General features: G+C 42.1%; 1 protein-coding gene across 2 annotated transcripts in view; it reads left to right on the forward strand.

Annotated features, from left to right (window-relative positions):
- The first annotated feature begins 3,974 nt into the window (after positions 1-3,974).
- Positions 3,975-12,587, forward strand: part of ERMP1 (endoplasmic reticulum metallopeptidase 1) — a 58,493-nt gene continuing 49,880 nt past the window's right edge. For both annotated transcript variants that reach the window (XM_019965538.2, XM_070794217.1), the window contains exons 1-4: positions 3,975-4,404; positions 5,733-6,034; positions 9,744-9,871; positions 10,501-10,606. In XM_019965538.2, the coding sequence (XP_019821097.2) occupies positions 4,055-4,404; positions 5,733-6,034; positions 9,744-9,871; positions 10,501-10,606 (886 nt within the window). In that variant the 5' untranslated portion in view covers positions 3,975-4,054. The remainder of the gene's footprint in view (positions 4,405-5,732; positions 6,035-9,743; positions 9,872-10,500; positions 10,607-12,587) is intronic.

The raw sequence follows: 12,587 nt of genomic DNA on the forward strand, positions 1-12,587 counted from the left end.
GAAGAACATTCTAGACAACTCAGCATGTGAGAAGATCCTCTTGTGGAAGGAAAGATGGTGAGCAGGAAGGACTTTGAAAAGCCAGTGTGGCTGGAGAATTGGGAATAAGGAGTGCCCTGGTCTCAAGTGGGCCTAAGTGGTAGGCAGGAGCAGACCAGTCGGGTAGTGCACCTTCCCAGTCAGTCTCTAGGTTAACAGGGTACCACAGCAACTCCATGTTGGAGATGCGGAGCTTTGAAGCAGACAGGCTCCTTGCAGCAGCATGCAGGAAGAAGACTAGATGCTCACTAGGATATACTCTAAAACCAAGGCTCATCCCCCCACAGGGCAACATGGAGGGAGGAATACCTTTTCTAAACCTTCCTTTCCAGAGTGCTATAAGCAATAGGCTGTTTTGGGAGCCGACTAAATTAGATCTAAGTCCTTCATCTGTTACCTGTAAGTTCCTCAGCTATTAAGTGGGAATAAAAATACCTTCTTTTCAGGATTCTTGTGAGAACCAAATGAGATAGTGTATTAAAGCACTTAACACGGTGCTTGGCTCATGGCAGGTATTTGAGAAATAATAGCTATTATTTTTCTTAGTCTGTTAAATGGAGTCAGTGTCTACCTCACATGGTTATGATGATCTGTGATTAGATCACAGTACGTGGAAGCACGAGGCTAGGGCTCCTCTGTGCAGTCCTATTTCTAGTCTGAAGGGCTAGGAGCCTACTATTTTTCAGAGCCTGTTCTAATGCTCCCTGCACAAGCTGGGCCATTGCCTTCATGATGCATAAATGATGACCCTCGTGCGGTCTTTTAAAAGCAGTCTCTCTTCTCACGTTTCCAAGTTTATGGAGATCAGTGGACAAATAACTCCAGAAAGAATGAAGGAACAGAGCCAAAGCAAAAAGAATACCCAGCTGTGGATGTGACTGGTGATAGAAGCAAGGTCCGATGCTGTAAAGAGCAATATTGCATAGGAACCTGGAATGTCAGGTCCATGAATCAAGGCAAATTGGAAGTGGTCAAACAAGAGATGGCAAGAGTGAAAGTCGACATTCTAGGAGTCAGCGAACTGAAATGGACTGGAATGGCTGAATTTAACTCAGATGACCATTATATCTATTACTGCAGGCAGGAATCCCTCAGAAGAAATGGAGTGGCCATCATGGTCAACAAAGAGTCCGAAATGCAATACTTGGATGCAATCTCAAAAATGACAGAATGATCTCTGTTCGTTTCCAAGGCAAACCATTCAATATCACAGTAATCCAAGTCTATGCCCCAACCAGTAACACTGAAGAAGCTGAAGTTGAACGGTTCTATGAAGACCTACAAGACCTTTTAGAACTAACACCCAAAAAAGATGTCCTTTTCATTATAGAGGACTGGAATGCAAAAGTAGGAAGTCAAGAAACACCTGGAGTAACAGGCAAATTTGGTCTTGGAATACGGAATGAAGCAGGGCAAAGACTAATAGAGTTTTGCCAAGAAAATGCACTGGTCATAACAAACACCCTCTTCGAACAACACAAGAGAAGACTCTACACATGGACATCACCAGATGGTCAACACCGAAATCAGATTGATTATATTCTTTGCAGCCAAAGATGGAGAAGCTCTATACAGTCAGCAAAAACAAGACCAGGAGCTGACTGTGGCTCAGACCATGAACTCCTTATTGCCAAATTCAGACTTAAATTGAAGAAAGTAGGGAAAACCACTAGACCATTCAGGTATGACCTAAATCAAATCCCTTATGATTATACAGTGGAAGTGAGAAATAGATTTAAGGGACTAGATCTGATAGATAGAGTGCCTGATGAACTATGGAATGAGGTTCATGACATTGTATAGGAGACAGGGATCAAGACCATCCCCATGGAAAAGAAATGCAAAAAAGCAAAATGGCTGTCTGGGGAGGCCTTACAAATAGCTGTGAAAAGAAGAGAAGCCAAAAGCAAAGGAGAAAAGGAAAGATATAAGCATCTGAATGCAGAGTTCCAAAGAATAGCAAGAAGAGATAAGAAAGCCTTCTTCAGTGATCAATGCAAAGAAATAGAGGAAAACAACAGAATGGGAAAGACTAGGGATCTCTTCAAGAAAATCAGAGATACCAAAGGAACATTTCATGCAAAGATGGGCTCGATAAAGGACAGAAATGGTATGGACCTAACAGAAGCAGAAGATATTAGGAAGAGATGGCAAGAATACACAGAAGAACTGTACAAAAAAGATCTTCACGACCCAGATAATCACGATGGTGTGATCACTGATCTAGAGCCAGACATCCTGGAATGTGAAGTCAAGTGGGCCTTAGAAAGCATCACTATGAACAAAGCTAGTGGAGGTGATGGAATTCTAGTTGAGCTATTCCAAATCCTGAAAGATGATGCTGTGAAAGTGCTGCACTCAATATGCCAGCACATTTGGAAAACTCAGCAGTGGCCACAGGACTGGAAAAGGTCAGTTTTCATTCCAATCCCAAAGAAAGGCAATGCCAAAGAATGCTCAAACTACCGCACAATTGCACTCATCTCACACGCTAGTAAAGTAATGCTCAAAATTCTCCAAGCCAGGTTTCAGCAATACGTGAACCGTGAACTTCCTGATGTTCAAGCTGGTTTTAGAAAAGGCAGAGGAACCAGAGATCAAATTGGCAACATCTGCTGGATCATGGGAAAAGCAAGAGAGTTCCAGAAACACATCTATTTCTGCTTTATTGACTATGCCAAAGCCTTTGACTGTGTGGATCACAATACACTGTGGAAAATTCTGAAAGAGATGGGAATACCAGACCACCTGATCTGCCTCTTGAGAAACTTGTATGCAGGTCAGGAAGCAACAGTTAGAACTGGACATGGAACAACAGGCTGGTTCCAAATAGGAAAAGGAGTTCGTCAAGGCTGTATATTGTCACCCTGCTTATTTAACTTCTATGCAGAGTACATCATGAGAAACGCTGGACTGGAGGAAGCACAAGCTGGAGTCAAGATTGCCGGGAGAAATATCAATAACCTCAGATATGCAGATGACAGCACTCTTATGGCAGAAAGTAAAGAGGAACTCAAAAGCCTCTTGATGGAGGTGAAAGTGGAGAGTGAAAAAGTTGGCTTAAAGCTCAACATTCAGAAAACGAAGATCATGGCATCTGGGCCCATCACTTCATGGGAAATAGATGGGGAAACAGTGGAAACAGTGTCAGACTTTATTTTTCTGGGCTCCAAAATCACTACAGATGGTGACTGCAGCCGTGAAATTAAAAGACGCTTACTCCTTGGAAGGAAAGCTATGACTAACCTAGATAGCATATTGAAAAGCAGAGACATTACTTTGCCAACAAAGGTTCGTCTAGTCAAGGCTGTGGTTTTTCCTGTGGTCATGTATGGAGGTTTGAGTTGGACTGTGAAGAAGGCTGGGTGCTGAAGAATTGATGCTTTTGAAGTGTGGTGTTGGAGAAGACTCTTGAGAGTCCCTTGGACTGCAAGGAGATCCAACCAGTCCATTCTGAAGGAGATCAGCCTGGGATTTCTTTGGAAGGAATGCTAAAGCTGAAACTCCAGTACTTTGGCCACCTCATGCGAAGAGTTGACTCATTGGAAAAGACTCTGCTGCTGGGAGGGATTGGGGGCAAGAGGAGAAGGGGACGACAGAGGATGAGATGGCTGGATGGCATCACTGACTCGATGGACGTGAGTCTGAGAGAACTCCGGGAGTTGGTGATGGACAGGGAGGCCTGGCGTGCTGCGATTCATGGGGTCGCAAAGAGTCGGACACGGCTGAGCGACTGATCTGATCTGATCTTCCATTTATTAATCTGCGTCCCAATGCCAGGCAGGGAACTCCTGCATAAGAAGGCACACCCATCACACCCAGTTGGCTCTGGGCGCTGCCGCTGAGCCTCAGGCAATCTGCCCAAAGAACCTGAGGCGCGGCGCCGCGGGACCGGCCAATCAGAAGAAGTTTGGCCCTCTGCAGTTTCCGTCCGCTCACTAGGAGGCGCTGCGGCCGCCGCGGCGGCTCCCAGAGCTGTAGCGGGCCGGGGCGGTTGGACTGGCTGCTGATTCTCATGGCCATGGAGTGGGCTTCGGAGTCTGGCGCCGTGAGGCGGCACCGCATCGGAGGGGAGCGCCGGGACGGCCCGGCGGCCGCACAGCAACCGGAGAGGGAGGCCCTGGCGCCGGAGCCCCTGGCGGACGCGTGCGGCGGCGGCGCAAGGACGCGGAAGCGGAGCGGGGAGGGGAGCGGTGGCGGCGCGAGACGGGGCACGGGGACCGGACTGTCTGAGGCGCGCGCCGCGCTGGGGCTAGCGCTCTACCTGCTCGCGCTGCGGGCGCTTGTGCAGCTCTCGCTGCGGCAACTCGTGCTCCGAGGGGCAGCTGTTGGCCACCAGGGAGAGTTCGACGCGCACCAAGCCAGGTACTGCCCCTCCCACCAGGCCGGTGCTTTCCTTTTCGGCCCGGGGCACCTCACCTGGGTGTACCCGCCCCGCGGGACCGCCCGGGCTCGCCGGCCCTGTCCGGCTGCACGTGGGGTGGAGTGAGGGTGGCCTCGCGTGTCCCCCCTTCTAGAGGTACAATTTAAGGGACGCGGGGCTCGCATTGTCCCCTGTTTAAGCTCGTGTTGCTGGTGGTCAGGGCAATACGTCGGCTTTTCCAGCCACTTTCTGGTTGTTAGTCGTCCCCTATCTCTCAGAGCAACTTACACTTTTTACTCGCCCTCCTGCTATACAAACGAAAAGCTGTGAAATTTGTGAACCCAGTTAGGTTTTCGGGGAGGGTTCGGAAGGGAATAATGCAGTGATCTAAGTTTTTGAGGGTACAGGTCTCAAATCTGAGCACTCTGGAGGCTTTCTCTGGAACACGGCACATTCACAATTTCACAGGTTTAGAAGTTCTGAGATTCCTGGAGCTTGTTCTTGGCGTGTCAGGTTTTTTTGTTTGTTTTAATTAAAACTTTGCTCATTGGTTTAAGTGTGCCAGAAAACGTGAGTTAAGTCAGAGGTTTTGTAAAAACCTAAGTGTAAAAACCAAAGCTCATAAAATCATATGCTTGCAGAGTTTTCAACAACTACTGTGTTTCAAAAAAAACTTTTAAGTACAAAGCACTGGAATCTTATTTTTTTAAAAAGGCTTCCTGAAGCACACCTCCGCCCCCTTTTTTACTGATTTGGAATGCGGTGAAAAGACAAAAAAAAATTTTGTTTGTTTTAGGGGTAGAGTTGGTTTAGCCTGAATTGAAGTTACTAGGCCCTATGTGCACACTGGGAGGGCTGAGTCCATTCTTCAAAATAAAAAGTTCTTCTTTGCTTATTTAACCTCTTGACTAAATTGTCTTTGCTCATTGGTTTCTGCTGCTTAGAATCAGTAACCCAGAGTCAATAACCCTCCAGAGTATGACAAAATAAAGTTGTATGCTGTCCTATCTAGCCATCAGCAGTTACGCATTTTGAGTAAACTCCCTGGTCATTGTATCGTTTCTTTGTGGGTGCTGGGAGAAGTTGGGAGTGGTGTGCGTGGAGAAAACTGAAGGGATGAATTCATGAAAGGCAGAAAAAATGATGGAACTCAGCAAGTGATTTTCACATGTTACCTGAAATATTAAAGGCAGCCTTTTTGTGTGAGAAGAACTTGTTTTATGTCAAAGAACTTGTCTTTTGGGGAGGGAGAGTGTGGAGGGAAAGTTGCTCAAAGTGTTAGTTTTCAGCCAGCATGCCTTGTCATCATGCTTCTTTTCGTTGCTTCCAGGGATTATCTTGAACATATAACATCCATTGGCCCCAGGACTACAGGAAGTCCAGAAAATGAAATTCTGACAGTACATTACCTTTTGGAACAGATTAAACTGATTGAAGCTCAAAGCAACAGCCTTCACAAGATTTCAGTAGATGTACAACGGCCCACAGGCTCCTTTAGCATTGACTTCTTGGGAGGGTTTACAAGCTACTATGACAACATTACCAATGTTGTGGTAAAGCTGGAACCCAGAGATGGAGCCCAGCATGCTGTCCTGGCTAACTGTCATTTTGACTCAGTGGCGAACTCACCAGGTATGTGCCTGTTTTTTGGTCATTTTGAGGTCCTCATAGCCTCCAAAGTTTGTTAACTCCAAACTGCTTGAGTAATTGTGGGACACCATTTTTTGAGACAAACCCTTTTTTCATTGTGGTGGAAGACAGGATAATTAGAATAGTATAATTTTGTTTATGATTCTACCTTTTAGTATTCTCTCAAGTGCTTTATTTACTTAATTTTCAAACAGTGCCAGCCGCCCAGCTACAGGGCATCGAGTGTTTCTACCAGACTGAAATAGCCTTATCATTGTTACCAGTGTGTGTTCTTGAGTCCTGGAGTTAGGTTCTGCCCCTTCAAGTGTTTACTCAGCTAGGTGTTGTGCTAGGCTCTGGGAATGTGGGATAAAGGAACAGTCTTGGCCTTTATGGGACGTGTAATTGGAGACTCATTCTCCTAGCAGTTTCTTTCAACCTGTTAAGTGAGAATTTTGATCCATCGGGGATGCCATACTCTTAGAGCACGTTAATTATTAATCCATAAATCTTGCCCTGAAAATAGTTTACCAAAATAGAGTACTTGATGTTTAGGACACGGCCTGAAACAATAAATATTTGTTGAATGAATATCTCCTAAATTCAACTTCAGTTTTTTAAAGCAAGATTCCTCAGAGAAAGGTTTTCAGTAGCTGGGGAATGTACATAGGGAAGAATAGAAAATAGCATTTTACAGTGAGATGGCATCTGGTTCAGTCCCCTCATTTGACATAGGAATACACTTAGCTGACTACCACTGATCTGAGACAGGGCCTGGACCTGGGTTTCCTGGCTAGTCGGTTCTTTTAGCTGTATTTGAAAGAAAGAGTATTGGGATGTAGTTAATGTTCCATTTGGCAAACTACTTAACCTCTTCTTTCCTCAGTTTCTGATCAGAAAAATAGAGAGATAATAGTACTTTCTTAATGGCATTGCTTAGAGGATTAAGTGAGGATTAAATATGAGTGAAACAGTAGACTAGCAACTGGCATGAAAAATCCTTTTTTTTGTTATTAGTATTTATTTAATATTAAGTTCTTCCAGAATGTTTAAACTTAAACCAGGCCCAATGTAGACATGCAGAGTTATACAAAGTCTAAAATAAAATTTATCTGCTTGATAAAATTTTTTATACTAGGATATCTTTAGTGGGAAATCTTGCCAATTGCATTTAGAATGTAACATGCTTTTTCAAAAATCAGCATGCACTCATGTTTTTTTTACAAAGTCAAAAATACCTTTTTGTGTTGGGGAAATGAGTTGTCTTTTATGTCCAGTTCAAACCAGTAATAAGCATCACCTTTTGCCTACTGTTTTGATGCTTAAAATCTAGGAAGGAACAAATTAACACCATGGTTATTTAAGAGCATTATGTAAGAAAGATGTGTCTACAAGTGTCAGAAACAGTGCTAAATGTTAGAAATCATATATGGAGTCTGGGCATAAGGATGGGATTATTTGGTTACTGGAACCCATTTTTAACTAAAATTTTATAAGGATACCCATGCCAACAATCTCAGGGAAATTTCTGTCATTAATAAATTGTTAAAGATGGTTTTAAAGACATTTATAAAATAGACTATCACCTAAATTTTTTTAGTGGATGAACAAATTGAAGCATGAGTATTTTTTAAGAGTGCTTCTCAGCAAGAGATCTGAAACTTAGGAACTGATATCAGTTAGGAGTAGTGTTACCCACAGAAAGGCCTTAAATACCTTCTTGGGTTTGCACGGTTCCAGGCTATTATTCTGGAGGTGGCTTCAGTTTCAATGATAATTCTAAATGGAAAGGGATGTTGGTTAAGGATACAGCCCTTTTGACACTGTCCTCTAACTTTCCTTCTCTTTCTTAAAGATGTCTGACCCTTCTCTAGGTTTGTTCTCAGACACCAGAGCTATTAAAATAGATGATAAAAGTACAGTTTAACTTTTAATCCACCCTACAGAGATATATATCTTTCAACTTCCATTTGTCTTCTTTTGAATAAAGAAAAATTTTACTGCTTTTTATTTTAAAGTAACTCACAGTCTCAAAGTTAAAGACCATTTATTTCATTTGGTTCTTGAAAGATGGCACTTTTTATTGATAGCTACATGTATTTCCTGCTCGATAGTATTGAGGTAATTATTACTTTGTTTCACTTTGATTAAATTACAGTCCAGTAATCACTACTAAGACAAGTATAGCTAACAGGTAGTTTCTTCTCAAGCAGGAATGAGGTCTTGAATTTAATAGCACCAGAACAAACACTTTAGCTGGCTGCAGAGCTGTCCATAAATGTGTAGAGAAAACAAGGGAAAACCGACACTGAACGCCTACCACGCATACTAGACACTCTGCGTTACTTTGTCATCCTCACAGCACATCTGTGAGTAGGTGTCATCAATTTGCCCTTCAGTCCAGGAAGGAGAAAAGGGGCAGAGCTAGAATTTACATCCAAGTCTTTCTTACTCCAAAACCTACACTAATCTCTGTAGCACCCTGCCTCCCAGCATGTAAACCCAGAAATGCTGTTGCCTGGGTTATTACTGTGCCTATTTACTTTGATTATTCTTTAAACTTTTCATTATGGAAAATTTCAAGTGTATACACAACGAATAGTTTAATGAACCTGAGTGTACCTATCACCCAGCTTCAACAGTTCAGTCTTGTTTTTTCTGTACTCCCCCACCCCCTCCCCTTGACTATTTTGAAGCAGATCTCAGGTATATCAGTTCCTCTGTAGATATTTTGGGCTGTATCATTGAAAGATAAGAACTCTTTTTTTGACATGCTTATAATACCATGAATTACCTCACTAAAAAACTCAGTAGTAATTCCTTAATACCAGCAAATTGGAGTAGGAAATGGCAACCGACTCCCATATTCTTACCTGGAAAATCCCATGGATAGAGGAGCCTGGCAGGCTTACAGTCCATGGGGTCACACAGAGTCAGACATGACTGAGCATGCTAACGACATCAGCTAATATCCAATTAGTTCCTTTAATTACCTCTTATGGTACTTTTAAAAGTGTCTAAGTACAAAAGTCACCTTTATAGTCATGTTTAATACCTAAAGTTTCTGAATCAAGAGGTTAAGTGATTTGATAAGGTCCTCTGTTTTATCAATTCTTAGACCTGGGATATTATTAATACTTTGGTCATTAACCCCCTTTCCTGTTTCTTATTAGGTGTCTTCTTTATATTTTTCCATCACACGATCCCCTTGGAGAAACTTTTAAAATAATGCTACACTATCCAAACTGACCCCTCTAAATGTGGAATGATCTGCAGCTTTTATGATTTTTGGCAGAAAAACTAGCAGGAAAGGAGTGGGTGGCAGTTGGAGATGACATAGGAAACCAGAAGTGAAGATACTACAGAGGATATGAATAAGGATAAATTAAATTGCTTTTGGTGATGAGAATGCCAGTGTTCAGTATTGCTTTAGGTCTCCTCTAGTTGATTAGTTAAAAAATACTAACTGAGCAACCGCTGTGGGACCAGGCACAGTTGGAGTTACTGAGAGTAAGTCAGCGAGCAAACCAAAGATCCCTGTCCTCCTGGAGGTCACTGCTGGCGGGTGCAGTTATTACCTGATGATGCCAGAGCGGTGCTACTGCAGATGTTCTGATGCTGCCTTGGTAGGAAAACTCCTTTTCTTGCCATGATGGTTTGTGCTATAAAGGTTTTAAAATCTGAGAAGCAAATCTGTTTTTCTGATTTAAAGGTGCCAGCGATGACGCAGTTAGCTGTTCAGTGATGCTGGAAGTCCTTCGTGTCTTGTCGACATCTTCAGAAGCCTTACATCATGCGGTCATATTTCTCTTTAATGGTGCTGAGGAGAACGTCTTGCAAGTGAGCTTTTACTATTTTAAAGACTAGGCTTGAGTAATAGTGACAATGAGAATAATAATAATAGCTAACCCATGGGTTTTGATGGAGTAGTATAAAATGACATGTGAAAGAAATACTGTACTAGGCAGTACTTTAAAAAAAATCAATAGCCACTTATGTATTCATGCTTAATTTTGAAAACTCAGGACAGATCATCTTGTCAGTGTTTAATTCATTAAAGGGCTCTCTGATGGCATAATTGTTTGCCTCAGGTTTTCTAGAGTTTCAGAGATGCTTTGAGGCAGGCATATGTCATGAGTGCCCAACCATAGGAATAGTGCCTTCTTTTGTTTTGTGCTTTCTTTTGCACAGGCTCACACTTAACTAAAGATGCTATTTGGCTTCACTCGTGGGAATGAGGCCGCCTTCTGTGACGAGTGACTTTCCACTGAGCAAACTGCACACGGCCGTTAGTCAGAGGGACAGAAACAGAGGAAGTCTTTCGATCCTGCCTTTGAAAAAAATGATTGTGCTTTTTTTTCCCTTTTTCTTTGCCTCATCAGCGTAGACGTTCCATCTTTTAAAAAAGCAACATAAAGACTTCAGTGATATTAGATTGTTTACCCAGTATTTGTTTTCTTCTCATTCAGGCCAGTCATGGTTTTATTACCCAGCACCCCTGGGCCAGCTCAGTCCGTGCATTTATTAACTTGGAGGCAGCAGGTGTAGGAGGGAAAGAACTTGTATTCCAAACAGGTGCGTGAGGCTATGCATTGTATATTGTAACGCAATTTGTGTTTTTATAAAAGTGGAGAATTTCTGAATGTAAATAATCTAATGAAATGAACCTTCTTTTTAAAGCATGAGATAGTTTTAGCTTGTCTTTTTAAAGTTTTTAACAAAATAATATTTAATGTTGTAAAAATCCGGTAAATCATACTAGAGTTCAGAGCTCAGATTTGTTTAGTTAGGAGATACTGAAATCTGCTGTTGGTAGTTTCATGCTATTATTTTTCTGCTCTGTTAGAAGTGTGTGTAATGCATTTTAGTGAGAGATGTTGCATTTGTTAGAAACTTAATAATGAACACTGTCTTTAGGCATGAGGTGGGCTAAGGGAAGTGAGTAAGGTGATATGGGAACTTTCTAAATATTTTTAGCACTTTTCACAGACATGGTATTGTTTAAGTTATAAAAATATGCTAAGTGTGTCTTCATAACCTAAACAATACACATTTTAATATTCTCCATCCAACTTTAGATTTTTTCCACTCAAATGTATATTTTAACTTCAGTTAAACCTTTGAGAATCTCAAAGTTACGTGGTCAGAAGCAAGGTTCTCCCTTCTTTTCAACTCATAGCTTTCTGCTTACTCTTCATCTGAATAGTGAGAAGAAGCTGCTATGTAATGTCTGTGGGGGTAAGTGGATGACTCACTATTATTCATTTCCCTCTAATTCTTGGATATTGGTCAGGATAGGAGAAACACTTGATATAATAACTACCAGATCAAAAAGCAGCAGGAGAACATTCTGTAAGCAGAGAGGACACTGTGTCTTTCTTTTCTCTGAAAATATCTGGACCACACATGGGCAGGAGTGTGTCTTTTTATAGTTTCTCTCCTGGAAGTATACTATAAGTACCTTCACATCCATGCTTTATTTGTTTATTTTTGGCTGTGGTGGGCCTTCATGGATGCATGCAGGCGAGCAGGGGCCACTCTTCACTGCTGTGCGCGGGCTTCTCATTGTTTTGGCTTCTCATTGCAGAGCACGGGCCCTAGGCGAACGGGCTTCAGTAGTTGCAGCGTGCAGGCTCCGTAGTTGTAGCTCGTGGGCTTAGTTGCTCCACGGCATGTGAAGTCTTCCAACACCAAGGATCAAACCTGTGTACCTTGTATTGGCAGGTGGATTCTTATCTACTATTCCAACAGGGAAGTGCCACACGCATTCTTTTTAATTTTTTATCACAGGACCCTGCCCCTGAACTTCTGTAACGCAGAGAAGAACCAGTTTTAAGGTTTAGTCTGTGCCTTTCCTGAATTTTTTCTGTGCATATGTATTAATTCATGCATACATATTCTGTGTGTATATATTAATATATCTTTCATACATATAATCCAGAGAAGTTAAAACACATTTACTTAACTCCTGGGTATATATCCAAAAAAAAAAAAACCCCCCAAACCCCGTTAATTCAAGCATACATGCAGTGTGATGTTTCTAGCAGCATTATTTACAATTGCCAAGATATGGAGGCAACTTGTGTCATCAACAGATGAATAGATAAGTGTGTGTGTGTGTGTGTGTGTGTGTGTGTGTGTGTGTGTATGTACAGTGAAATACTATTCGGCCATACAAAAGAATCAAATTTTGCCATTTTCAGCAATGTGGATGGACTTGGAGGATATTGTGCAAAGTGAAATAAGACAAAGACAGATACTGTGTGATATCACTTATATGTGAAATCTAAAAAATACAACAAACTAGTGAATATAACAAAGCAGGAGCAGACTCACAGAGCAAAACTAGCAGTTACCAGTGGTGGGGGGCACTCTACAGAGGTGAGGGAGGAAGAGGTACAAACTGTTGAGGGTAGGACAGGCTCAGGGATGCATTGAACAACATGGGGAATATTGCTCATACTTTGCAGTAACTTAGATGCAGTACCCTTTAAAAATTGTGTTCAAAAATTTTAAAAAAAGAGACACATTAACCTAGGGTTAGTGAGAGCAAGAC

This window comes from Bos indicus, chromosome 8 (assembly GCF_029378745.1).
Source record: "Bos indicus isolate NIAB-ARS_2022 breed Sahiwal x Tharparkar chromosome 8, NIAB-ARS_B.indTharparkar_mat_pri_1.0, whole genome shotgun sequence".
In the NCBI taxonomy this organism is placed as follows: Eukaryota; Metazoa; Chordata; class Mammalia; order Artiodactyla; family Bovidae; genus Bos; species Bos indicus.